Here is a 26,476-nt window from a genome sequence, read left to right as displayed (position 1 = left end):
TAATACATGACAACTATCTGACATTACTATAATACATGACAACAATACAACTATCTGACATGAATATAATACATGACAACAATACAACTATCTAACATGACTAGAATACATGACAACAATACATCTGACATGACTATAATACATGACAACAATACAACTATCTGACATGACTATAATACATGACAACAATACAACTATCTAACGTGACTATAATACATGACAACAATACATCTGACATGACTATAATACAATACAACTATCTGACATGACTATAATACATGACAACAATACATCTGAAATGAATATAATACATGACAACAATCTGACATGACTATAATACATGACAACAATACAACTATCTAACATGACTATAATACATGACAACAATACATCTGACATGACTATAATACATGACAACAATACAACTATCTGACATGACTATAATACATGACAACAATACATCTGACATGAATATAATACATAACAATACAACTATCTGACATGACTATAATACATGACAACAATACAACTATCTGACTTGAATATAATACATTAATATAATACAAGTATCTAAAAACGATTTCAAGAAAAAGTAATATTTTTAACTAGGCAAGTTAAGGACTAATTCTTATTTAAAATGGCCACCATGAATATAAATATATGACGACAATTATCCTACTATGTTATCTTTCTATGATGGTTGTGTCTCTGTCTCTCTTTTTGTGTGTGTGTGTCTGTGTTCCAGTATTGAGGACATCCACTCCCTGGTGTTGAATAATCTGATCCAGAGCACATTGGCCATGTCCAACTCTCAGATGAAATGCTGCCGATCCTTCCAGGTATACACGCGCACACACATGCACACGCACAATTGTAGACCCAAGGCAATCTAATGTCCCAGCGTATTTACAGATCATTAAAGGTATATCAACAGTTCTAACACTGAATTCATTATTCCATTTAAGAAGGATGGTTGATTCTCTCTATTTCTGTCTCTATTTCTCTGTCTCTCTCTCTCTGTCTCTCTCTCTCTCTGTCTCTCTCTGTCTCTCTCTCTCTCTGTCTCTCTCTCTCTCTGTCTCTCTCTCTCTCTGTCTCTCTCTCTCTCTGTCTCTCTCTCTCTCTCTCTCTGTCTCTCTCTCTCTCTGTCTCTCTCTCTCTGTCTCTCTCTCTCTGTCTCTCTCTCTCTGTCTCTCTCTCTCTCTCTGTCTCTCTCTCTCTGCCTCTCTCTCTGCCTCTCTCTCTCTGTCTCTCTCTCTCTCTCTCTTTGTCTCCAGACCTTCCATACCTACAGTAGGTACCGTCAGGAGGTTCTGTGTCAGGTGTTTGTCCAGTGTAGGAAGAAGGGATTGGTCAACAGACGAAGGATCAGTCAACTGTGTGGCCCCAATAAGAACCGTGCCCTACCCATTCTGCCCATGTCTTACCAACTGTCTCAGAGTTACTACAGGTTAGTAACACTACTACTAGTTACTACAGGTTAGTAGCACTACCACAGGATAACAACACTACTACTACTAGTTACTACAGGTTAGTAACACTACTACTAGCTACTACAGGTTAGTAGCACTACCACAGGGTAACAACACTACTACTACTACTAGTTACTACAGGTTAGTAACACTACTACTAGCTACTACAGGTCAGTAACACTTCTACAGGGTAATAACACTACTTCTAGTTACTACAGGTTAGTAACACTACAACTAGTTACTACAGGTTAGTAGCACTACCACAGGGTAACAACACTACTACTACTAGTTACTACAGGTTAGTAACACTACTACTAGCTACTACAGGTTAGTAACACTTCTACAGGGTAATAACACTACTTCTAGTTACTACAGGTTAGTAACACTGCTACAGGTTAGTAACACTACTACTAGCTACTACAGGTTAGTAACACTTCTACAGGGTAATAACACTACTTCTAGTTACTACAGGTTTGTAACACTACAACTAGTTACTACAGGTTAGTAACACTGCTACAGGTTAGTAACACTGCTACAGGTTAGTAACACTGCTACAGGTTAGTAACACTGCTACAGGTTAGTAACACTGCTACAGGTTAGTAACACTGCTACTAGTTGCTACAGGTTAGTAACACTGCTTGTTAGTGCATGTTAGTAACACTGCTGCTAGTTAGTAACATTAATACAGGTTATTAGCACTACATGTTAGTAACATGGTCAAGTAATCGTAATAGTATGTATTGGTAACATTGTATCAAGAGGTTTGGTTAATTCCATTCGCCCAAATTAACTTCCTGAAAATTGAATTGCCGTCTTTCAGAAACAAGTTTTCACCTGGCCTTTTGTCACAACCTCTCTCCCTCACCTCCCCCCACTCTCCCCCTCTCCCTCACCCCCCCCCCACTCTCCCCCTCTCCCTCACCTCCCCCCCACTCTCCCCCTCTCCCTCAACTCCTCCCCCCACTCTCCCTCACCCCTCTCCCTCAACTCCTCCCCCCACTCTCCCTCACCCCTCTCCCTCACCTACTCTCCCCCTCTCCCTCACCTACTCTCCCCCTCTCTCACCACCTTCCCCCTACTCTCCCCCTCACCTCTCCCCCTCTCCCTCACCACCTCCCCCCCTCTCCCTCACCTCTCTCCCCACTCTCCCTCACCTCCTCCCCCCACTCTCCTCTCTCCTGTAGGTGTTTTACATGGCGTCTGCCCACGGGTCTGTGTACAGAGGTGTTTGACTTCATGCAGGCCTTGAGCAGGAACGGGACTGGAGACAACCACCCTTCCACGGCCTTCATACACGAAGGAGAGGAGAAGAAGAGAGAGAGCATGGAGAAAGAGAGAGGGGAGGAGGGCATGGAGAAAGAGAGAGGGGAGGAGGGCATGGAGAAAGAGAGAGGGGAGGAGGGCATGGAGAAAGAGAGAGGGGAGGAGGGCATGGAGAAAGAGAGAGGGGAGGAGGGCATGGAGAAAGAGAGAGGGGAGGAGGGCATGGAGAAAGAGAGAGGGGAGGAGGGCATGGAGAAGGAGAGAGGGGAGGAGGGCATGGAGAGAGAGGGGAGGAGGGCAGGAGGGAGGAGGGGGGGGGCATGGAGAAGGAGAGAGGGGAGGAGGGCATGGAGAAAGAGAGAGGGGAGGAGGGCATGGAGAAAGAGAGAGGGGAGGAGGGCATGGAGAAAGAGAGAGGGGAGGAGGGCATGGAGAAAGAGAGAGGGGAGGAGGGCATGGAGAAAGAGAGAGGGGAGGAGGGCATGGAGAAAGAGAGAGGGGAGGAGGGCATGGAGAAAGAGAGAGGGGAGGAGGGCATGGAGAAAGAGAGAGGGGAGGAGGGCATGGAGAAAGAGAGAGGGGAGGAGGGCATGGAGAAAGAGAGAGGGGAGGAGGGCATGGAGAAAGAGAGAGGGGAGGAGGGCATGGAGAAAGAGAGAGGGGAGGAGGGCATGGAGAAAGAGAGAGGGGAGGAGGGCATGGAGAAAGAGAGAGGGGAGGAGGGCATGGAGAAAGAGAGAGGGGAGGAGGGCATGGAGAAAGAGAGAGGGGAGGAGGGCATGCAGAAAGAGAGAGGGGAGGAGGGCATGGAGAAAGAGAGAGGGGAGGAGGGCATGGAGAAAGAGGGCAAGAATGAGAGAAGTGCGGAGAATATGGATAAGGAAAGAGGGGAGGAGGAGAGAGAAAAAGATGAAGATATGGAGACAGAAGAGAGAGGGAAGAACACAGAGAACGAGCAATTGGAGGAGAACGAGGACAAGGCAGCCCACAACCAGAACCAAGCAGAAGAACAGGTCTCGTCTTTTACCATCCATGGAGTTGAGTCTACCTCCAGGGACCCTGCCTCCTGTCCTCTCACCCAGACGGAGGAGCCTGAGTCGGGTACAGCACCCGGCCTTGGCCCCTCTCTCCCTCTGGATCTCACGGAGGTGGGTTTACTTCCTTTGTGGTTTGTAGTATTTAAAAGTGAAATGTTTCCTCAACAAAGCTGAAATGCCAATGCCACTTCCTAAACATAGCAGCAATAGTCTTCATATATACTTCTAGCTCTGATGCTGATGCCTCCATGTTCACTTCACACACTGTTTAATGAGACCACCTGTATAAGATACCGTAGTTAATAAATGTTCTGTTAATTAAATCTCCAGATGTTGCAGTTCCCTCTGGAGTCCCCGGGGGGCGCCACTCTGGCCTGTCTCAGTCTGATGACTCTGGGTCTGCTGTCAGTCCACGTCTCCATACCTGAACACATAGTGGTGTTGGACAGCACCATGGTGGACAATGAGGTGGTTAAGAGGTACACACACAGCTACAGAGATGCCTACACACAGACGCCCCCGCTCAGGCAGATGCCCCCGCTCAGGCAGACGCCCCCTCTCAGGCAGACGCTCAGGCAGACGCCCCCGCTCAGGCAGACGCCCCCGCTCAGGCAGACGCCCCCGCTCAGGCAGACGCCCCCTCTCTGGCGCTCTTTCTTTCTCCCTGTCTAAAATGAAAAGTTGTTTCTCCAAGTTAGTTTTTCTCATGTGGCGCCAGATCCATATTATTATACAGTCCCCTACGTATTTATTTGGGCAGTGAAGCTAAAACATTTAATTTGGCTCTATACTCCAGCATTTTGGGATTTGAGAAAGTGTTTCATATAGTTATCAGTATTGTATTAGGATCCTCATTAGCTGTGGCGACTGTATTAGGATCCTCATTAGCTGTGGCGACTGAATTAGGATCCTCATTAGCTGTGGCGACTGAATTAGGATCCTCATTAGCTGTGGCGACTGAATTAGGATCCTCATTAGCTGTGGCGACTGAATTAGGATCCTCATTAGCTGTGGCGACTGAATTAGGATCCTCATTAGCTGTGGCGACTGTATTAGGATCCTCATTAGCTGTGGCGATTGTATTAGGATCCTCATTAGCTGTGGCGATTGTATTAGGATCCTCATTAGCTGTGGCGACTGTATTAGGATCCTCATTAGCTGTGGCGATTGTATTAGGATCCTCATTAGCTGTGGCGATTGCAGCAGCTACTCTTCCTGGGGTCCACACAGAACATGAAACATGACGACATACAGAACATTACTAGACAAGAACAGGACAGAATTACATGCATTTAAAATAAGACATACACTTTCACTACTCAGCTCCCCTGACGTGAACAGAGAAATAATTCATGAATCAGTTAAATCCTGGCTCTTTTCCCCTGATCTGACAGAGTGGTGATTCATGAATCAGTTCACTCCTGGCTCAGTTCCCCTGATGTGAACAAAGCTACATATCATAGAGCTTCACTGAAGGTGTAATGGGTCTCCTGGGGTAAAATGTAGTCTAATAACAGTTACCTCCTGTAATGGGTCTCCTGGAGTAAAATGTAGTCGGATAACAGTTACCTCCTGTAATGGGTCTCCTGGGGTAAAATGTAGTCGGATAACAGATACCTCCTGTAATGGGTCTCCTGGAGTTAAATGTAGTCGGATAACAGATACCTCCTGTAATGGGTCTCCTGGAGTTAAATGTAGTCGGATAACAGATACCTCCTGTAATGGGTCTCCTGGAGTTAAATGTAGTCGGATAACAGATACCTCCTGTAATGGGTCTCCTGGAGTTAAATGTAGTCGGATAACAGTTACCTCCTGTAATGGGTCTCCTGGGGTAAAATGTAGTCGGATAACAGATACCTCCTGTAATGGGTCTCCTGGAGTTAAATGTAGTCGGATAACAGATACCTCCTGTAATGGGTCTCCTGGAGTTAAATGTAGTCGGATAACAGATACCTCCTGTAATGGGTCTCCTGGAGTTAAATGTAGTCGGATAACAGATACCTCCTGTAATGGGTCTCCTGGAGTTAAATGTAGTCGGATAACAGTTACCTCCTGTAATGGGTCTCCTGGAGTTAAATGTAGTCGGATAACAGATACCTCCTGTAATGGGTCTCCTGGAGTTAAATGTAGTCGGATAACAGATACCTCCTGTAATGGGTCTCCTGGAGTTAAATGTAGTCGGATAACAGATACCTCCTGTAATGGGTCTCCTGGAGTTAAATGTAGTCGGATAACAGTTACCGATAAGACTGATTTGACATGGCAGGTAGTTCCATGCCATCATGGCTCTATATAAGACTGATTTGACATGGCAGGTAGTTCCATGCCATCATGGCTCTATATAAGACTGATTTGACATGGCAGGTAGTTCCATGCCATCATGGCTCTATATAAGACTGATTTGACATGGCAGGTAGTTCCATGCCATCATGGCTCTATATAAGACTGATTTGACATGGCAGGTAGTTCCATGCCATCATGGCTCTATATAAGACTGATTTGACATGGCAGGTAGTTCCATGCCATCATGGCTCTATATAAGACTGATTTGACATGGCAGGTAGTTCCATGCCATCATGGCTCTATATAAGACTGATTTGACATGGCAGGTAGTTCCATGCCATCATGGCTCTATATAAGACTGATTTGACATGGCAGGTAGTTCCATGCCATCACGACTCTATATAAGACTGTGCGTTTTATTTGAGGTCTGTGAAGAGACCCCTGGTAGCATGCCTGGTGGGGTACCGCTGTCCGTCAGAGATGTATGTTAGTTGATTGAATAGACAATTCAGAATTTTTAACATATTTCTTATCAAAACAACAAGTGACGCAATCAATGTCTCTACTGTCAGGGAGAGCCTGATATCCATACGGTTGACATTAGCCCTCTGTGAACATCGAAGGGCAAGACGTTCTGTTCCTGTGAACATCGAAGGGCAAGACGTTCTGTTCCTGTGAACATCGAAGGTCAAGACGTTCTGTTCCTGTGAACATCGAAGGTCAAGACGTTCTGTTCCTGTGAACATCGAAGGGCAAGACGTTCTGTTCCTGTGAACATCGAAGGGCAAGACGTTCTGTTCCGGGGCAGCTGCAGCTTTCCTAGGTCCTTCGTTGTAGCACCTGACCACATCACTGGGCGCTAGTCAAGATAGGATACAACTCGAGCCGGCAGGACTTGTTTGGTCGACTGCGGTGTTTAGAATGCTCAGCATCTCTATCACAGACAGACCTCTCCCCATCTTTACAACCATTGAATCAATATGTTTTGACCGTGACAGTTTACAGTCTTAAAGTGACACCAATAAGTTTAGTCTCCTCAACGTGCTCAACAGCTGCGTCATTCATTACCAGATTCAGCTGAGGTCTACAACTTTGGGAATCATTTTTTTTACCAAATGCAAATGCTTTGTCTTCGATATATTCAGGACTAGTTTATTTCTAGCCACACATTGTAAAAGTGCAGTGTAATGTGTTGTTGTACAGGGTCAGTCATAGTAGTATGATGGGTGCAGTGTAATGTGTTGTTTTACAGGGTCAGTCATAGTAGTATGATAGGTGCAGTGTAATGTGTTGTTGTACAGGGTCAGCCATAGTAGTATGATGGGTGCAGTGTAATGTGTTGTTTTACAGGGTCAGTCATAGTAGTATGATGGGTGCAGTGTAATGTGTTGTTTTACAGGGTCAGTCATAGTAGTATGATAGGTGCAGTGTAATGTGTTGTTGTACAGGGTCAGCCATAGTAGTATGATGGGTGCAGTGTAATGTGTTGTTTTACAGGGTCAGTCATAGTAGTATGATAGGTGCAGTGTAATGTGTTGTTGTACAGGGTCAGTCATAGTAGTATGATAGGTGCAGTGTAATGTGTTGTTTTACAGGGTCAGTCATAGTAGTATGATAGGTGCAGTGTAATGTGTTGTTGTACAGGGTCAGCCATAGTAGTATGATAGGTGCAGTGTAATGTGTTGTTGTACAGGGTCAGTCATAGTAGTATGATAGGTGCAGTGTAATGTGTTGTTGTACAGGGTCAGTCATAGTAGTATGATAGGTGCAGTGTAATGTGTTGTTTTACAGGGTCAGTCATAGTAGTATGATAGGTGCAGTGTAATGTGTTGTTTTACAGGGTCAGCCATAGTAGTATGATAGGTGCAGTGTAATGTGTTGTTGTACAGGGTCAGCCATAGTAGTATGATGGGTGCAGTGTAATGTGTTGTTGTACAGGATCAGTCATAGTAGTATGATAGGTGCAGTGTAATGTGTTGTTTTACAGGGTCAGCCATAGTAGTATGATAGGTGCAGTGTAATGTGTTGTTGTACAGGGTCAGCCATAGTAGTATGATAGGTGCAGTGTAATGTGTTGTTTTACAGGGTCAGTCATAGTAGTATGATAGGTGCAGTGTAATGTGTTGTTTTACAGGGTCAGCCATAGTAGTATGATAGGTGCAGTGTAATGTGTTGTTGTACAGGGTCAGCCATAGTAGTATGATAGGTGCAGTGTAATGTGTTGTTGTACAGGGTCAGCCATAGTAGTATGATGGGTGCAGTGTAATGTGTTGTTTTACAGGGTCAGCCATAGTAGTATGATAGGTGCAGTGTAATGTGTTGTTGTACAGGGTCAGCCATAGTAGTATGATAGGTGCAGTGTAATGTGTTGTTGTACAGGGTCAGTCATAGTAGTATGATAGGTGCAGTGTAATGTGTTGTTGTACAGGGTCAGTCATAGTAGTATGATAGGTGCAGTGTAATGTGTTGTTGTACAGGGTCAGTCATAGTAGTATGATAGGTGTAGTGTAATGTGTTGTTGTACAGGGTCAGTCATAGTAGTATGATAGGTGCAGTGTAATGTGTTGTTGTACAGGGTCAGCCATAGTAGTATGATAGGTGCAGTGTAATGTGTTGTTGTACAGGGTCAGCCATAGTAGTATGATAGGTGCAGTGTAATGTGTTGTTGTACAGGGTCAGCCATAGTAGTATGATAGGTGCAGTGTAATGTGTTGTTGTACAGGGTCAGTCATAGTAGTATGATAGGTGCAGTGTAATGTGTTGTTTTACAGGGTCAGCCATAGTAGTATGATAGCTGCAGTGTAATGTGTTGTTTTACAGGGTAGTACGGCACCCCTGGAGCAAATTGGGGTTAAGTGCCTTGTTCAAGTGGACATCGACAGATTTTTCACCTTGTCGGCTCGGGTATTCGAACCAGCGACCTTTGGTTACTGGCTCAATGCTAACCGCTAGGCTACCTGCCTCCCAAAGGGTGCTTTACCATTCTTGGGTGCTTTACCATTCTTGGGTGTTTTACCATTCTTGGGTGTTTTACCATTCTTTGGTGCTTTACCATGTTCTTTACCATTCTTGGGTGCTTTACCGTGTTCTTTACCATTCTTTGGTGCTTTACCATTCTTGGGTGCTTTACCATTCTTGGGTGCTTTACCATTCTTGGGTGCTTTACCATTCTTGGGTGCTTTACCATGTTCTTTACCATTCTTGGGTGTTTTACCATTCTTGGGTGCTTTACCATTCTTGGGTGTTTTACCATTCTTGGGTGTTTTACCATTCTTTGGTGCTTTACCATGTTCTTTACCATTCTTGGGTGCTTTACCATTCTTGGGTGCTTTACCGTGTTCTTTACCATTCTTTGGTGCTTTACCATTCTTGGGTGCTTTACCATTCTTGGGTGCTTTACCATTCTTGGGTGCTTTACCATTCTTGGGTGCTTTACCATGTTCTTTACCATTCTTGGGTGCTTTACCATTCTTGGGTGCTTTACCATTCTTGGGTGCTTTACCATTCTTGGGTGCTTTACCATGTTCTTTACCATTCTTGGGTGCTTTACCATGTTCTTTACCATTCTTGGGTGCTTTACCATGTTCTTTACCATTCTTTGGTGCTTTACCATTCTTGGGTGCTTTATCGTTCTTTGGTGCTTTACCATTCTTTGGTGCTTTACCATGTTCTTTACCATTCTTGGGTGCTTTACCATGTTCTTTACCATTCTTTGGTGCTTTACCATGTTCTTTACCATTCTTGGGTGCTTTACCATGTTCTTTACCATTCTTTGGTGCTTTACCATTCTTTGGTGCTTTACCATGTTCTTTACCATTCTTGGGTGCTTTACCATGTTCTTTACCATTCTTGGGTGCTTTACCATGTTCTTTACCATTCTTGGGTGCTTTACCATGTTCTTTACCATTCTTTGGTGCTTTACCATTCTTGGGTGCTTTATCGTTCTTTGGTGCTTTACCATTCTTTGGTGCTTTACCATGTTCTTTACCATTCTTGGGTGCTTTACCATGTTCTTTACCATGTTCTTTACCATTCTTGGGTGCTTTACCATGTTCTTTACCATTCTTGGGTGCTTTACCATGTTCTTTACCATGTTCTTTACCATTCTTGGGTAGTGGAATGACTATCTTTTCTCCAGGCTCAGATTAAAGATATGACAAATGGCAGTGGCATCATAGTCCTCTACCATCATCAGTAGTTTCCATCTTGGTTGTCAATACTAGATACTTTCTCATTATTGATGGACAACAATGTTTCCACTTCTCCCACACTAACTTTATAACGTTTTTAATGAACTTTTCTTATTTTGTGCATGAATTTGATGGCTCACAGTTTGTTGTCATTTCAAACCTGAGTTTGCCCACAAAGTAGTCATTCAGATAATTGGCAATATTCGATAGATTTTGTGATGAATGAGCCATCTGATTCAGTGAAAGACGGGAGTTGAATTAGTCTTTCTGCCCTTCATTTCGTTTGGGGGGGGTGACAGTGGGCATGGCCAATGCCGTGGTCCAAATACATATGGTTCCTTCAAATGGGGGCGGGACGAGATGCATAAAGTGCTTTCATTTAAAAATGGTAAAACAGATATGGATGAAAATACCCTCAAAAGGTGACATTCTGTAATGTCGCCTCATATAAAACATTTGATCTCAAATCCAAAATGCTGGAGTATAGAGACAAATTCAAAGTTTTAGCTTCCCAGTCCAATTAAATAATTAGGGGAGGTCCATATTGTATTGTTCCATATTCTCGTATTTACTGACGCCCCGTCTGTCTCTCTGCCCCCCCGCCTGTCTCTCTGCCCCCCCCGTCTGTCTCTCTGCCCCCCCCCCCGTCTGTCTCTCTGCCCCCCCCCCGTCTGTCTCTCTGCCCCCCCCCGTCTGTCTCTCTGCCCCCCCCCCCCCCGTCTGTCTCTCTGCCCCCCCCCCCGTCTGTCTCTCTGCCCCCCCGTCTGTCTCTCTGCCCCCCCGTCTGTCTCTCTGCCCCCCCGTCTGTCTCTCTGCCCCCCCGTCTGTCTCTCTGCCCCCCCGTCTGTCTCTCTGCCCCCCCGTCTGTCTCTCTATGCCTCTTCTCTCAGTATCTCAGTGCTGGCTGAGGATGATGATGATGAAGAGGAGAGCGAGGGGCGGAGGGGGATCGAGGTGAGGGCTCACAAGGCGTCCCACACCAAGTACCTGATGATGCGTGGCTACTGCGTTCCCGGGATCGTTAACCTCCGAAACCTCAACACCAACGATAGTATCGTGGTGGAGTCATGCACCATGAGACTACATCTACGACACACACCTGTACACACTCTGTTTATTACCCAGGGTAGGTACACACACCTGTACACACTCTGTTTATTACCCAAGGTGGTTACACACTCTGTTTATTACCCAGGGTAGGTACACACACCTGTACACACTCTGTTTATTACCCAGGGTAGGTACACACACCTGTACACACTCTGTTTATTACCCAGGGTAGGTACACACACCTGTACACACTCTGGTTATCACCCAGGGTAGGTACACACACCTGTACACACTCTGTTTATTACCCAGGGTAGGTACACACACCTGTACACACTCTGTTTATTACCCAGGGTAGGTACACACACCTGTACACACTCTGTTTATTACCCAGGGTAGGTACACACACCTGTACACACTCTGTTTATTACCCAGGGTAGGTACACACACCTGTACACACTCTGTTTATTACCCAGCGTAGGTACACACACCTGTACACACACTTTAAACCGCTCTCCACAACACATAAGAATTCTCTCTCTCCCTCATCTCTCTTCCCCTCCCTCTCTCTCTCTCCCCCTCCCTCGCCCTCTCTCTCTCTCTCTCCCCCTCCCTCGCTCTCTCTCTCTCTCATCTCTCTCCCCCTCCCTCTCCCTCATCTCTCTCTCCCTCCCTCGCCCTCTCTCTCTCTCCCCCTCCCTCGCCCTCTATCTCTCTCTCTCTCTCTCTCTCTCTCTCTCTCTCTCTTTCTCTCCCTCATCTCTCTTCCCCTCCCTCGCCCTCTCTCTCTCCCCTCCTCTCAGACTCTCCTCCCATAGACTTCTCCAGACACGGTCCCTCTCTCCTCCCCTCCCTACTCACCCATTCCCTCAGAGCCCATCCCTCCTCCTCCCCTTCTCCCTACTCCTCCCCCCTCCCCGTCTCCCCCTCCTCCTCTGTAGAGGTGTGTGAGGGGCGTCTGGTGACACGGAGAGGGTATAGCCCAGAGGACATTGGGGCTGTGGCAGAGCTCAGAGCAACGCTGGAGAGACACGGAGCCTTCGGATTGGACAGACGGGACCTGGTGACATCACACTCACACCTGGCCGACCCGAGAGACGGACGTACTAGAGGTCTGCAGCAGTACATACAGGTAGAGACACACTGAAACACACTGCTGCAGTAGTACATACAGGTAGAGACACACTGAAACACACTGCTGCAGCAGTACATACAGGTAGAGACACACTGAAACACGCTGCTGCAGCAGTACATACAGGTAGAGACACACTGAAACACGCTGCTGCAGCAGTACATACAGGTAGAGACACACTGAAACACGCTGCTGCAGCAGTACATACAGGTAGAGACACACTGAAACACGCTGCTGCAGCAGTACATACAGGTAGAGACACACTGAAACACGCTGCTGCAGCAGTACATACAGGTAGAGACACACTGAAACACGCTGCTGCAGCAGTACATACAGGTAGAGACACACTGAAACACGCTGCTGCAGCAGTACATACAGGTAGAGACACACTGAAACACGCTGCTGCAGCAGTACATACAGGTAGAGACACACTGAAACACGCTGCTGCAGCACTACATACAGGTAGAGACACACTGAAACACGCTGCTGCAGCAGTACATACAGGTAGAGACACACTGAAACACGCTGCTGCAGCAGTACATACAGGTAGAGACACACTGAAACACGCTGCTGCAGCAGTACATACAGGTAGAGACACACTGAAACACGCTGCTGCAGCAGTACATACAGGTAGAGACACACTGAAACACGCTGCTGCAGCAGTACATACAGGTAGAGACACACTGAAACACGCTGCTGCAGCAGTACATACAGGTAGAGACACACTGAAACACGCTGCTGCAGCAGTACATACAGGTAGAGACACACTGAAACACGCTGCTGCAGCAGTACATACAGGTAGAGACACACTGAAACACGCTGCTGCAGCAGTACATACAGGTAGAGACACACTGAAACACGCTGCTGCAGCAGTACATACAGGTAGAGACACACTGAAACACGCTGCTGCAGCAGTACATACAGGTAGAGACACACTGAAACACGCTGCTGCAGCAGTACATACAGGTAGAGACACACTGAAACACGCTGCTGCAGCAGTACATACAGGTAGAGACACACTGAAACACGCTGCTGCAGCAGTACATACAGGTAGAGACACACTGAAACACGCTGCTGCAGCAGTACATACAGGTAGAGACACACTGAAACACGCTGCTGCAGCAGTACATACAGGTAGAGACACACTGAAACACGCTGCTGCAGCAGTACATACAGGTAGAGACACACTGAAACACGCTGCTGCAGCAGTACATACAGGCAGAGACACACTGAAACACGCTGCTGCAGCAGTACATACAGGCAGGGTTTCTGTAGAGACTGAAACACACTGCTGCAGCAGTACATACAGGCAGGGTTTCTGTAGAGACTGAAACACACTGCTGCAGCAGTACATACAGGCAGGGTTTCTGTAGAGACTGAAACACACTCAATGTGAATGCTATTTCATTAGGAGTTTGTAGTCTTTCTCTTTCCGTCTTGAAACACTCCTCCCTAATTGGTCTCCTTCCCTTTCTATACTGAACCTCTGCTCTGTGATTGGTTGATGTGTCTTTTTCTCCTCTGTGATTGGCTGTAGGACCTGCTGGAGGAAGAGCTGGTGTTGGAGGTGGGAGGGAACTCAGTGCGTCTGGTGTTATTGAGTCACGCTGAGCCCTGGCTACTGACCTCCACAGAGAGGCAGAGAGACCGGCCACACCAAGCCCAGCGAGGGGCCTCTGCCTTTGGGGACAGAAAGCACCACAACCCCCTCCTCCGCAAGAGAAGAATGGTGGCCCCCAGAGAGAAGGAACCACGTAGTAAGAGAGGGAGAAGAGAAACACTGATGGAGGAAGAGGAGGTTGAGAAGAGGGAGGAGACATCGGAGGAAGAGGAGGAGAGGAAGAAGATGCAGCCTGAAGAGAAAGACAGGAACGAGACTGCGGAGGAGAGATGGATGAAGAGAGGAGAGGAGGAGGAAGAGATGGAGAAAGAAGAGAGGGTACAAGAGGAACCATCATCTACTATTGAGACAGAACAGAGCACAGGTGAGACTACAGCTGACCCCGTTAACCAGACTGCAGCTGACCCCGTTAACCAGACTGCAGCTGACCCCGTTAACCAGACTGCAGCTGACCCCGTTAACCAGACTGCAGCTGACCCCGTTAACCAGACTGCAGCTGACCCCGTTAACCAGACTGCAGCTGACCCCGTTAACCAGACTGCAGCTGACCCCGTTAACCAGACTGCAGCTGACCCCGTTAACCAGACTGCAGCTGACCCCGTTAACCAGACTGCAGCTGACGCCGTTAACCAGACTGCAGCTGACCCCCGTTAACCAGACTGCAGCTGACCCCCGTTAACCAGACTGCAGCTGACCCCCGTTAACCAGACTGCAGCTGACCCCCGTTAACCAGACTGCAGCTGACCCCCGTTAACCAGACTGCAGCTGACCCCCGTTAACCAGACTGCAGCTGACCCCCGTTAACCAGACTGCAGCTGACCCCCGTTAACCAGACTGCAGCTGACCCCCGTTAACCAGACTACAGCTGACCCCCGTTAACCAGACTACAGCTGACCCCGTTAACCAGACTACAGCTGACCCCGTTAACCAGACTACAGCTGACCCCGTTAACCAGACTACAGCTGACCCCGTTAACCAGACTACAGCTGACCCCGTTAACCAGACTGCAGCTGACCCCGTTAACCAGACTGCAGCTGACCCCGTTAACCAGACTGCAGCTGACCCCCGTTAACCAGACTGCAGCTGACCCCGTTAACCAGACTACAGCTGACCCCGTTAACCAGACTGCAGCTGACCCCGATCTGTTCACTGGTGTGTTTCATTGTGTTTTTATTTTCCTCAGAGGGCGACGGTGAGAAGCCATTTTCATCTCTAGCTGAGGAACAGGATGGTGAAGCTATCGGTCTGCGTGAGGAAGAGGAGGGTAGCGTCGGTGTGTGTGACGTGTCGTTCATCAGTCGTCCGTGGCGTATCGTGGACGGCAGTCTGAACAGGCCGGTGTGTAAAGGCATGCTGGAGGCTGTCCTCTACCACATCATGACCCGACCTGGTTTACCAGAACACATCTTACTGGAACACTACAGAGGGGTCCTGCAGCCAGTGGTGGTACTGGACCTCGTGCAGGTAGGAACAACACACACCAGGGCCGTGCACAGACCTTTGGTGGGGCAGGTGCAAAAAAAATAATATATATATATATATATATATATATATATATATATATATATATATATATATATATATATATATATATATATATTACACACAGTGGGGGGAAAAAGTATTTTGATCCCCTGCTGATTTTGTACGTTTGCCCACTGACAAAGAAATGATCAGTCTATAATTTTAATGGTAGGTTTATTTGAACAGTGAGAGACAGAATAACAACAAATATATCGAGAAAAACGCATGTCAAAAATGTTATAAATTGATTTGCATTTTAATGAGGGAAATAAGTATTTGACCCCCTCTCAATCAGAAAGATTTCTGGCTCCCAGGTGTCTTTTATACAGGTAACGAGCTGAGATTAGGAGCGCACTCTTAAAGGGAGTGCTCCTAACCGCAGCTTGTTACCTGTATTAAAGACACCTGTCCACAGAAGCAATCAATCAATCAGATTCCAAACTCTCCACCATGGCCAAGACCAAAGAGTTCTCCAAGGATGTCAGGGACAAGATTGTAGACCTACACAAGACTGGAATGGGCTACAAGACCATCGCCAAGCAGCTTGGTGAGAAGGTGACAACATTTGGTGCGATTATTCGCAAATGGAAGAAACACAAAAGAACTGTCAATATCCCTCGGCCTGGGGCTCCATGCAAGGTCTCACCTCATGGAGTTGTAATGATCATGAGAACGGTGAGGAATCAGCCCAGAACTACACGGGAGGATCTTGTCAATGATCTCAATGCAGCTGGGACCATAGTCACCAAGAAAACAATTGGTAACACACTACGCCGTGAAGGACTGAAATCCTGCAGCGCCCGCAAGGTCCCCCTGCTCAAGAAAGCACATATACATGCCCGTCTGAAGTTTGCCAATGAACATCTGAATGATTCAGAGGACAACTGGGTGAAAGTGTTGTGGTCAGATGAGACCAAAATGGAGCTCTTTGGCATCAACTCAACTCGCCGTGTTTGGAGGAGGAGGAATGCTGCCTATGACCCCAAGAACACCATCTCCACCGTCAAACATGGAGGTGGAAACATTATGCTTTGGGGGTGTTTTTCTGCTAATGGGACAGGACAACTTCACTGTATCATTTGACGGGGCCATGTACTGTCAAATCTTGGGTGAGAACCTCCTTCCCTCAGCCAGGGCATTGAAAATGGGTCGTGGATGGGTATTCCAGCATGACAATTACCCAAAACACACGGCCAAGGCAACAAAGGAGTGGCTCAAGAAGAAGCACATTAAGGTCCTGGAGTGGCCTAGCCAGTCTCCAGACCTTAATCCCATAGAAAATCTGTGGAGGGAGCTGAAGGTTCGAGTTGCCAAACGTTAGCCTCGAAACCTTAATGACTTGGAGAAGATCTGCAAAGAGGAGTGGGACAAAATCCCTCCTGAGATGTGTGCAAACCTGGTGGCCAACTACAAGAAACGTCTGACCTCTGTGATTGCCAGCAAGGGTTTTGCCACCAAGTACTAAGTCATGTTTTGCAGAGGGGTCAAATACTTATTTCCCTCATTAAAATGCAAATCATTTTATAACATTTTTGACATGGGTTTTTCAGGATTCATTCCATTCAACGTCATTCCCCAAAATTAAACATCATTCCATTCAACTTCATTCCCCAAAAATGAAACATTCCATTCAACGTCATTCCCCAAAATGAAATGTCATTCCATTTCTACAAATTCACCATGTTGTTTTTTAACACAGCCCTTTTTTTGGCCTAAAAATAAAGGCATAAGCAAACTTGAACCACAGATAAAGGGTGTTAGAAACCACTACTGGGGACGACTAGATCAGCTGATCGTCTGTGATGTAGGCCTGATCAGCTGATCGTCTGTGATGTAGGCCTGATCGTCTGTGACGTAGGCCTGATCGTCTGTGACGTTGGCCTGATCGTCTGTGACGTTGGCCTGATCGTCTGGTCGTCTGTGACGTTGGCCTGATCGTCTGGTCGTCTGTGATGTAGGCCTGATCGTCTGTGATGTAGGCCTGATCGTCTGTGATGTAGGCCTGATCGTCTGGTCATCAGTGATGTTGGCCTGATCAGCTGGTCGTCTGTGATGTTGGCCTGATCAGCTGGTCGTCTGTGATGTTGGCCTGATCAGCTGGTCGTCTGTGATGTTGGCCTGATCAGCTGGTCGTCTGTGATGTTGGCCTGATCAGCTGGTCGTCTGTGATGTTGGCCTGATCAGCTGGTCGTCTGTGATGTTGGCCTGATCAACTGATCGTCGGTGATGTAGGCCTGATCAGCTGATCATTGAGTTCAAGGTTGAGCTCATGAGAAAATAATGATTGTTTGAAGGGCAATTTGTTGCATTTAAAATGATGACAGATAATTAAATACAAGAGGAAAGATAAGTAATAAAAAGTAACTAACCACACCCCTACCTGTCCCACACTATACTCTGTTATAGCAGGAAGCACCCTACCTGTCCCACACTATACTTTGTTATTGCAGGTAGCACTTGACCTGTCCCACACCATACTCTGTTATAGCAGGTAGAACCCATACCTGTCCCACACTATACTCTGTTATAGCAGGTAGCACCCCTACCTGTCCCACACTATACTCTGGTATAGTAGGTAGCACCCTACCTGTCCCACACTATACTCTGTTATAGCAGGTAGCACCCCAACCTGTCCCACACTATACTCTGTTATAGCAGGTAGCACCCTACCTGTCCCACACTATACTCTGTTATAGCAGGTAGCACCCCTACCTGTCCCACACTATACTCTGTTATAGCAGGTAGCACCCTACCTGTCCCATACTATACTCTGTTATAGCAGGTAGAACCCTACCTGTCCCACACTATACTCTGTTATAGCAGGTAGAACCCCTACCTGTCCCACACTATACTCTGTTATAGCAGGTAGAACCCTACCTGTCCCACACTATACTCTGTTATAGCAGGTAGAATCTATACCTGTCCCATACTATACTCTGTTATAGAAGGTAGCACCCTACCTGTCCCACACTATACTCTGTTATAGCAGGTAGCACCCCTCCCTGTCCCATACTATACTTTGTTATTGCAGGTAGAACCCTACCTGTCCCACACTATACTCTGTTAAAGCAGGTAGCACCCCTCCCTGTCCCATACTATACTTTGTTATTGCAGGTAGCACTTGACCTGTCCCACACCATACTCTGTTATAGCAGGTAGCACCCCTACCTGTCCCACACTATACTGTGTTATAGCAGGTAGAACCCCTACCTGTCCCACACTATACTCTGTTATAGCAGGTAGAACCCCTACCTGTCCCACACTATACTCTGTTATAGCAGGTAGAACCCCTACCTGTCTCACACTATACTCTGTTATAGCAGGTAGCACCCCTACCTGTCCCACACTATACTCTGTTATAGCAGGTAGCACCCCTCCCTGTCCCATACTATACTTTGTTATTGCAGGTAGAACTTGACCTGTCCCACACCATACCCTGTTATAGCAGGTAGAACCCTACCTGTCCCACACTATACTCTGTTATAGCAGGTAGCACCCTACCTGTCCCACACTATACTCTGTTATAGCAGGTAGCATCTATACCTGTCCCATACTATACTCTGTTATAGCAGGTAGAATATATACCTGTCCCATACTATACTCTGTTATAGCAGGTAGCACCCTACCTGTCCCATACTATGCTCTGTTACTGCAGGTATATAATGTGATGTTATAGCAGGTATATAATGTAATGTTATAGCAGGTTTGTAATGTTGTAGCAGGTTTGTAATGTAATGTTATAGCAGGTTTGTAATGTAATGTTGTAGCAGGTTTATAATGTAATGTTGTAGCAGGTTTATAATGTAATGTTGTAGCAGGTATATAATGTAATGTTGTAGCAGGTATATAATGTAATGTTGTAGCAGGTTTATTATGTAATGTTGTAGCAGGTTTATTATGTAATGTTGTAGCAGGTTTATTATGTAATGTTGTAGCAGGTTTATTATGTAATGTTGTAGCAGGTTTATTATGTAATGTTGTAGCAGGTTTGTATTATGTAATGTTGTAGCAGGTTTATTATGTAATGTTGTAGCAGGTTTATTATGTAATGTTGTAGCAGGTTTATTATGTAATGTTGTAGCAGGTTTATTATGTAATGTTGTAGCAGGTTTGTAATGTTGTAGCAGGTTTGTAATGTAGCAGCAGGTATATAATGTAATGTTGTAGCAGGTATATTATGTAATGTTGTAGCAGGTATATTATGTAATGTTGTAGCAGGTATATTATGTAATGTTGTAGCAGGTATATAATGTAATGTTGTAGCAGGTATATAATGTAATGTTGTAGCAGGTATATAATGTAATGTTGTAGCAGGTTTGTAATGTAATGTTGTAGCAGCTTTGTAATGTAATGTTGTAGCAGCTTTGTAATGTAATGTTGTAGCAGCTTTGTAATGTAATGTTGTAGCAGCTTTGTAATGTTGTAGCAGGTATATAATGTAATGTTGTAGCAGGTTTGTAATGTAATGTTGTAGCAGGTTTGTAATGTTGTAGCAGGTTTGTAATGTTGTAGCAGGTTTGTAATGTTGTAGCAGGTATATAATGTAATGTTGTAGCAGGTTTGTAATGTTGTAGCAGGTTTGTAATGTTGTACCAGGTTTGTAATGTAATGTTGTAGCAGGTTTGTAATGTTGTAGCAGGTTTATAATGTGATGTGTAGCAGGTTTGTAATGTAGCAACAGGTTTATAATGTGATGTTATAGCAGGTTTGTAATGTAGCAGCATGTTTATAATGTAATGTTGTAGCAGGGTTGTAATGTAGCAGCATGTTTATAATGTGATGTTGTAGCAGGGTTGTAATGTAGCAGCAGGTTTATAATGTAATGTTGTAGCAGGTTTGTAATGTAGCAGCATGTTTATAATGTGATGTTATAGCAGGTTTGTAATGTAGCAGCAGGTTTATAATGTGATGTTATAGCAGGTTGATAATGTGATGTGTAGCAGGTTTGTAATGTAGCAGCATGTTTATAATGTGATGTTGTAGCAGGGTTGTAATGTAATGTTGTAGCAGGTTTGTAATGTAGCAGCATGTTTATAATGTGATGTTATAGCAGGTTTGTAATTTAGCAGCAGGTTTATAATGTGATGTTATAGCAGGTTTGTAATGTAGCAGCAGGTTTATAATGTAATGTTGTAGCAGGTTTGTAATGTAGCAGCAGGTTTATAATGTAATGTAGCAGCAGGTTTATAATGTAATGTTGTAGCAGGTTTATAATGTAATGTTGTAGCAGGTTTATAATGTAATGTTGTAGCAGGTTTATAATGTAATGTTGTAGCAGGTTTATAATGTAATGTTGTAGCAGGTTTATAATGTAATGTTGTAGCAGGTTTATAATGTAATGTTGTAGCAGGTTTATAATGTAATGTTATAGCAGGTTTATAATGTAATGTTACAGCAGGTTTATAATGTTGTAGCAGGTTTGTAATGTAATGTTGTAGCAGGGTTGTAATGTAATGTTGTAGCAGGGTTGTAATGTAATGTTGTAGCAGGGTTGTAATGTAATGTTGTAGCAGCTTTGTAATGTAATGTTGTAGCAGCTTTGTAATGTAATGTTGTAGCAGGTTTATAATGTAATGTTGTAGCAGCTTTGTAATGTAATGTTGTAGCAGCTTTGTAATGTAATGTTGTAGCAGGCTTGTAATGTAATGTTGTAGCAGGGTTGTAATGTAATGTTGTAGCAGGGTTGTAATGTAATGTTGTAGCAGGTTTGTAATGTAGCAGCATGTTTATAATGTGATGTTATAGCAGGTTTGTAATTTAGCAGCAGGTTTATAATGTGATGTTATAGCAGGTTTGTAATGTAGCAGCAGGTTTATAATGTAATGTTGTAGCAGGTTTGTAATGTAGCAGCAGGTTTATAATGTAATGTAGCAGCAGGTTTATAATGTAATGTTGTAGCAGGTTTATAATGTAATGTTGTAGCAGGTTTATAATGTAATGTTGTAGCAGGTTTATAATGTAATGTTGTAGCAGGTTTATAATGTAATGTTGTAGCAGGTTTATAATGTAATGTTGTAGCAGGTTTATAATGTAATGTTATAGCAGGTTTATAATGTAATGTTACAGCAGGTTTATAATGTAATGTTACAGCAGGTTTATAATGTTGTAGCAGGTTTGTAATGTAATGTTGTAGCAGGGTTGTAATGTAATGTTGTAGCAGGGTTGTAATGTAATGTTGTAGCAGCTTTGTAATGTAATGTTGTAGCAGCTTTGTAATGTAATGTTGTAGCAGGTTTGTAATGTAATGTTGTAGCAGCTTTGTAATGTAATGTTGTAGCAGCTTTGTAATGTAATGTTGTAGCAGGCTTGTAATGTAATGTTGTAGCAGGGTTGTAATGTAATGTTGTAGCAGGGTTGTAATGTAATGTTGTAGCAGGTTTGTAATGTAGCAGCAGGTTTATTATGTGATGTTATAGCAGGTTTGTGATGTAGCAGCAGGTTTATTATGTGATGTTATAGCAGGTTTGTGATGTAGCAGCAGGTTTATTATGTGATGTTATAGCAGGTTTGTGATGTAGCAGCAGGTTTATTATGTGATGTTATAGCAGGTTTGTAATGTGATGTTATAGCAGGTTTGTAATGTAGGAGCAGGTTTATTATGTAATGTTATAGCAGGTTTGTAATGTGATGTTATAGCAGGTTTGTAATGTAGCAGCAGGTTTATTATGTAATGTTATAGCAGGTTTGTAATGTGATGTTATAGCAGGTTTGTAATGTAGCAGCAGGTTTATTATGTAATGTTATAGCAGGTTTGTAATGTGATGTTATAGCAGGTTTGTAATGTAGCAGCAGGTTTATTATGTAATGTTATAGCAGGTTTGTAATGTAGCAGCAGGTTTATTATGTAATGTTATAGCAGGTTTGTAATGTGATGTTATAGCAGGTTTGTAATGTGATGTTATAGCAGGTTTGTAATGTGATGTTATAGCAGGTTTGTAATGTGATGTTATAGCAGGTTTGTAATGTAGCAGCAGGTTTATTATGTGATGTTATAGCAGGTTTGTAATGTGATGTTATAGCAGGTTTGTAATGTAGCAGCAGGTTTATTATGTGATGTTATAGCAGGTTTGTAATGTGATGTTATAGCAGGTTTGTAATGTAGCAGCAGGTTTATGTGATGTTATAGCAGGTTTGTAATGTGATGTTATAGCAGGTTTGTAATGTAGCAGCAGGTTTATAATGTGATGTTATAGCAGGTTTGTAATGTGATGTTATAGCAGGTTTGTAATGTAGCAGCAGGTTTATTATGTAATGTTATAGCAGGTTTGTAATGTAGCAGCAGGTTTATTATGTAATGTTATAGCAGGTTTGTAATGTGATGTTATAGCAGGTTTGTAATGTGATGTTATAGCAGGTTTGTAATGTAGCAGCAGGTTTATTATGTGATGTTATAGCAGGTTTGTAATGTAGCAGCAGGTTTATTATGTGATGTTATAGCAGGTTTGTAATGTGATGTTATAGCAGGTTTGTAATGTAGCAGCAGGTTTGTAATGTGATGTTATAGCAGGTTTGTAATGTGATGTTATAGCAGGTTTGTAATGTAGCAGCAGGTTTGTAATGTGATGTTATAGCAGGTTTGTAATGTGATGTTATAGCAGGTTTGTAATGTGATGTTATAGCAGGTTTGTAATGTAGCAGCAGGTTTATTATGTAATGTTATAGCAGGTTTGTAATGTGATGTTATAGCAGGTTTGTAATGTGATGTTATAGCAGGTTTGTAATGTAGCAGCAGGTTTATTATGTGATGTTATAGCAGGTTTGTAATGTGATGTTATAGCAGGTTTGTAATGTGATGTTATAGCAGGTTTGTAATGTAGCAGCAGGTTTATTATGTGATAGCCTCCCTGTGAAAGGTGGATATAAGAGTTCAGATCTCAGACTCCTTCACAGTTGCTGACATCACCAGTTCTGGTCAGGTTCACTCATGTTCATCTCTCCCTCTTCTTCCTTTTACCTCTCTCCCCGTCCCTCCCCTCCTCTTCCTCCTCTCTCCCCGTCCCTCCTCTCCTCCTCCTCTCTCCTCCCCTCAGGCCCTCGTTGAGTTGGGCTGTATTAAGAAGAAGTACGTGACCAGACGTCCCAAACCCTCCCTCTTCTCCCGCCCAGCCGCCTTCCTCATGGTGGAGGAGGAGAGAGCGGGAGAGACAGGGGTGAGGCTGGGGGAGACGGGGGTAAGACCGGCTGAGACGACCACTGTGTTCTATGAGCCGACCATCGACTGCTGCCTGCGTCTAGGACAGGTTTTACCCCATGAAAACAACTGGAACCAGTGGGTCCAGTTCGCACAACATGAGAACAAACAGTAAGGACTGGAGTTTAAACTGATCTGGGTTCAATTCTTTAGTACACACTGTAGTGAAACGTTTTTAGGCTATAGCAAAACGTTATGCAACAAAAAACAACAGTTTCTATTAGAAAAATGTAAGTATGTCCTTGGCCGTTTCGTTCCCCATGATTCTGTTTGGTTCCATTTAGTTCTTAGTGAACACACCCCAGGACTGCTAGGGGACGGGAGGTCGACTTGATCAGGATTAATAGGCCAGGAGTTAAAACAACAAGTTTCTTCACAGTGGGTAACCAATGGTCTTTAGTTCTGACCCTTAGTGACTCTTACCGGACAACATGATTTGATTTTAGCTAAAAAATGTTTAGTTTCAGTTGTAGTTATACAGAGCTCTGGGAATTAGTTTGTTGTAGTTATACAGAGCTCTGGGAATTAGTTTGTTGTAGTTATACAGAGCTCTGGGAATTAGTTTCTGTTGTAGTTATACAGAGCTCTGGGAATTAGTTTGTTGTAGTTATACAGAGCTCTGGGAATTAGTTTGTTGTAGTTATACAGAGCTCTGGGAATTAGTTTGTTGTAGTTATACAGAGCTCTGGGAATTAGTTTCTGTTGTAGTTATACAGAGCTCTGGGAATTAGTTTGTTGTAGTTATACAGAGATCTGGGAATTAGTTTCTGTTGTAGTTATACAGAGCTCTGGGAATTAGTTTGTTGTAGTTATACAGAGCTCTGGGAATTAGTTTCTGTTGTAGTTATACAGAGCTCTGGGAATTAGTTTGTTGTAGTTATACAGAGATCTGGGAATTAGTTTCTGTTGTAGTTATACAGAGCTCTGGGAATTAGTTTGTTGTAGTTATACAGAGATCTGGGAATTAGTTTGTTGTAGTTATACAGAGATCTGGGAATTAGTTTCTGTTGTAGTTATACAGAGCTCTGGGAATTAGTTTGTTGTAGTTATACAGAGCTCTGGGAATTAGTTTGTTGTAGTTATACAGAGCTCTGGGAATTAGTTTCTGTTGTAGTTATACAGAGCTCTGGGAATTAGTTTCAGTTGTAGTTATACAGAGATCTGGGAATTAGTTTCACATCTTAGTCTTTCATTGGGAAAACCTGTTTTTATGGTTTCATTTGTTTTGTTATTGTTTTCTTGAAAGTGTGATTTAATAAAATTCAAATCGTGGAATGAGACTCTTGATGCTTTAATCTAAGATGAAACAAGTTATTTAGATTATTTTAAAAGAACAAGTCACTTTGTTTTAAAGTTTATCAACATGGACACCTGTAAAATCACACAACTGTTCAATACAATTGAATAACTTCATCAGTCATTTTTGAAGTTTTGAAGTAATTAATTAGTAAAACATAGAAATAGTTCCTCTTCCAAAGACAATCAAGTTGAATCAGTAGAACAAATAACGATACAGAATGTAATTTACTGGTTCATTAACGCCCTGTTACTGGTTCATTAACGCCCTGTTACTGGTTCATTAACGCCCTGTTACTGGTTCATTAACGCCCTGTTACTGGTTCATTAACGCCCTGTTACTGGTTCAATAACGCCCTGTTACTGGTTTACTGGTTCAATAACGCCCTGTTACTGGTTCATTAACGCCCTGTTACTGGTTCATTAACGCCCTGTTACTGGTTCATTAACGCCCTGTTACTGGTTCAATAACGCCCTGTTACTGGTTTACTGGTTCAATAACGCCCTGTTACTGGTTCAATAATGCCCTGTTGCTGGTTCAATAACGCCCTGTTGCTGGTTCATTAACGCCCTGTTGCTGGTTCATTAACGCCCTGTTGCTGGTTCATTAACGCCCTGTTGCTGGTTCATTAACGCCCTGTTGCTGGTTCATTAACGCCCTGTTACGGCTGAAATCCCATTAACGGGATCAATTTGACAACAGCCAGTGAAAGTGCAGAGCTCCAAATTCAAAACAGCAAGAATCTCATTATTATAATTCCTCAAACATACAAGTATTATACACCATTTTAAAGATAAACTTCTTGTTAATCCAACCACAGTGTCCGATTTCAAAAAGGCTTTACAGCGAAAGCACACCAAACGATTATGTTAGGTCAGCACCTAGTCACAAAAAAAACATACAGCCATTTTCCAGCCAAAGAGAGGAGTCACAAAAAGCAGAAATGGAGATAAAATGAATCACAAACCTTTGATGGTCTTCATCAGATGGCACTCATAGGACTTCATGTTACACAATACATGTATGTTTTGTTCAATAAAGTTCATATTTTTATCCAAAAATCTCAGTTTACATTGGCGTAATGTTCAGAAATGTTTTGCCTCCAAAACCACCGGTGACTTTGCAGAGAGCCACATCAATTTACAGAAATACTTATCATAAACTTTGATAAAATATACAAGTGTTATGCACAGAATTAAAGATACACTTCTCCTTAATGCAACCGCTGTGTCAGATTTCAAAAAAGCTTTACGGCGAAAGCAAATTTTGCAATAATCTGAGTACAGCGCTCAGACATCAAAACAAGCCATACAGATACCTGCCATTTTGGAGTCAACAGAAGTCACAAATACCATTATAAATATTCACTTACCTTTGATCTTCATCGGAATGCACTCCCAGGAATCCCAGTTCCACAAT

At 43.9% G+C, this 26,476-nt stretch overlaps 1 protein-coding gene across 1 annotated transcript in view; it reads left to right on the top strand.

The window, feature by feature from the left end:
• The window catches only part of gtf3c1 (general transcription factor IIIC subunit 1), a 76,842-nt gene extending 51,807 nt beyond the window's left edge, over nucleotides 1-25,035 (top strand). The window contains exons 30-39 of the mRNA XM_082969498.1: nucleotides 746-839; nucleotides 1,278-1,450; nucleotides 2,657-3,008; nucleotides 3,083-3,883; nucleotides 4,103-4,251; nucleotides 11,136-11,371; nucleotides 12,096-12,424; nucleotides 13,962-14,409; nucleotides 15,229-15,509; nucleotides 23,600-25,035. Of these exons, the coding sequence (XP_082825624.1) occupies nucleotides 746-839; nucleotides 1,278-1,450; nucleotides 2,657-3,008; nucleotides 3,083-3,883; nucleotides 4,103-4,251; nucleotides 11,136-11,371; nucleotides 12,096-12,424; nucleotides 13,962-14,409; nucleotides 15,229-15,509; nucleotides 23,600-23,875 (3,139 nt within the window). The 3' untranslated portion in view covers nucleotides 23,876-25,035. The remainder of the gene's footprint in view (nucleotides 1-745; nucleotides 840-1,277; nucleotides 1,451-2,656; nucleotides 3,009-3,082; nucleotides 3,884-4,102; nucleotides 4,252-11,135; nucleotides 11,372-12,095; nucleotides 12,425-13,961; nucleotides 14,410-15,228; nucleotides 15,510-23,599) is intronic.
• Nucleotides 25,036-26,476: the final 1,441 nt, after the last annotated feature.

Source organism: Salmo salar, chromosome 02, assembly GCF_965601325.2.
Source record: "Salmo salar chromosome 02, fSalSal1, whole genome shotgun sequence".
NCBI lineage: Eukaryota > Metazoa > Chordata > Actinopteri > Salmoniformes > Salmonidae > Salmo > Salmo salar.
The sequence above is the reverse complement of the archived record's forward strand: the minus strand, read 5'-3'. Positions and strand labels throughout refer to the sequence as shown.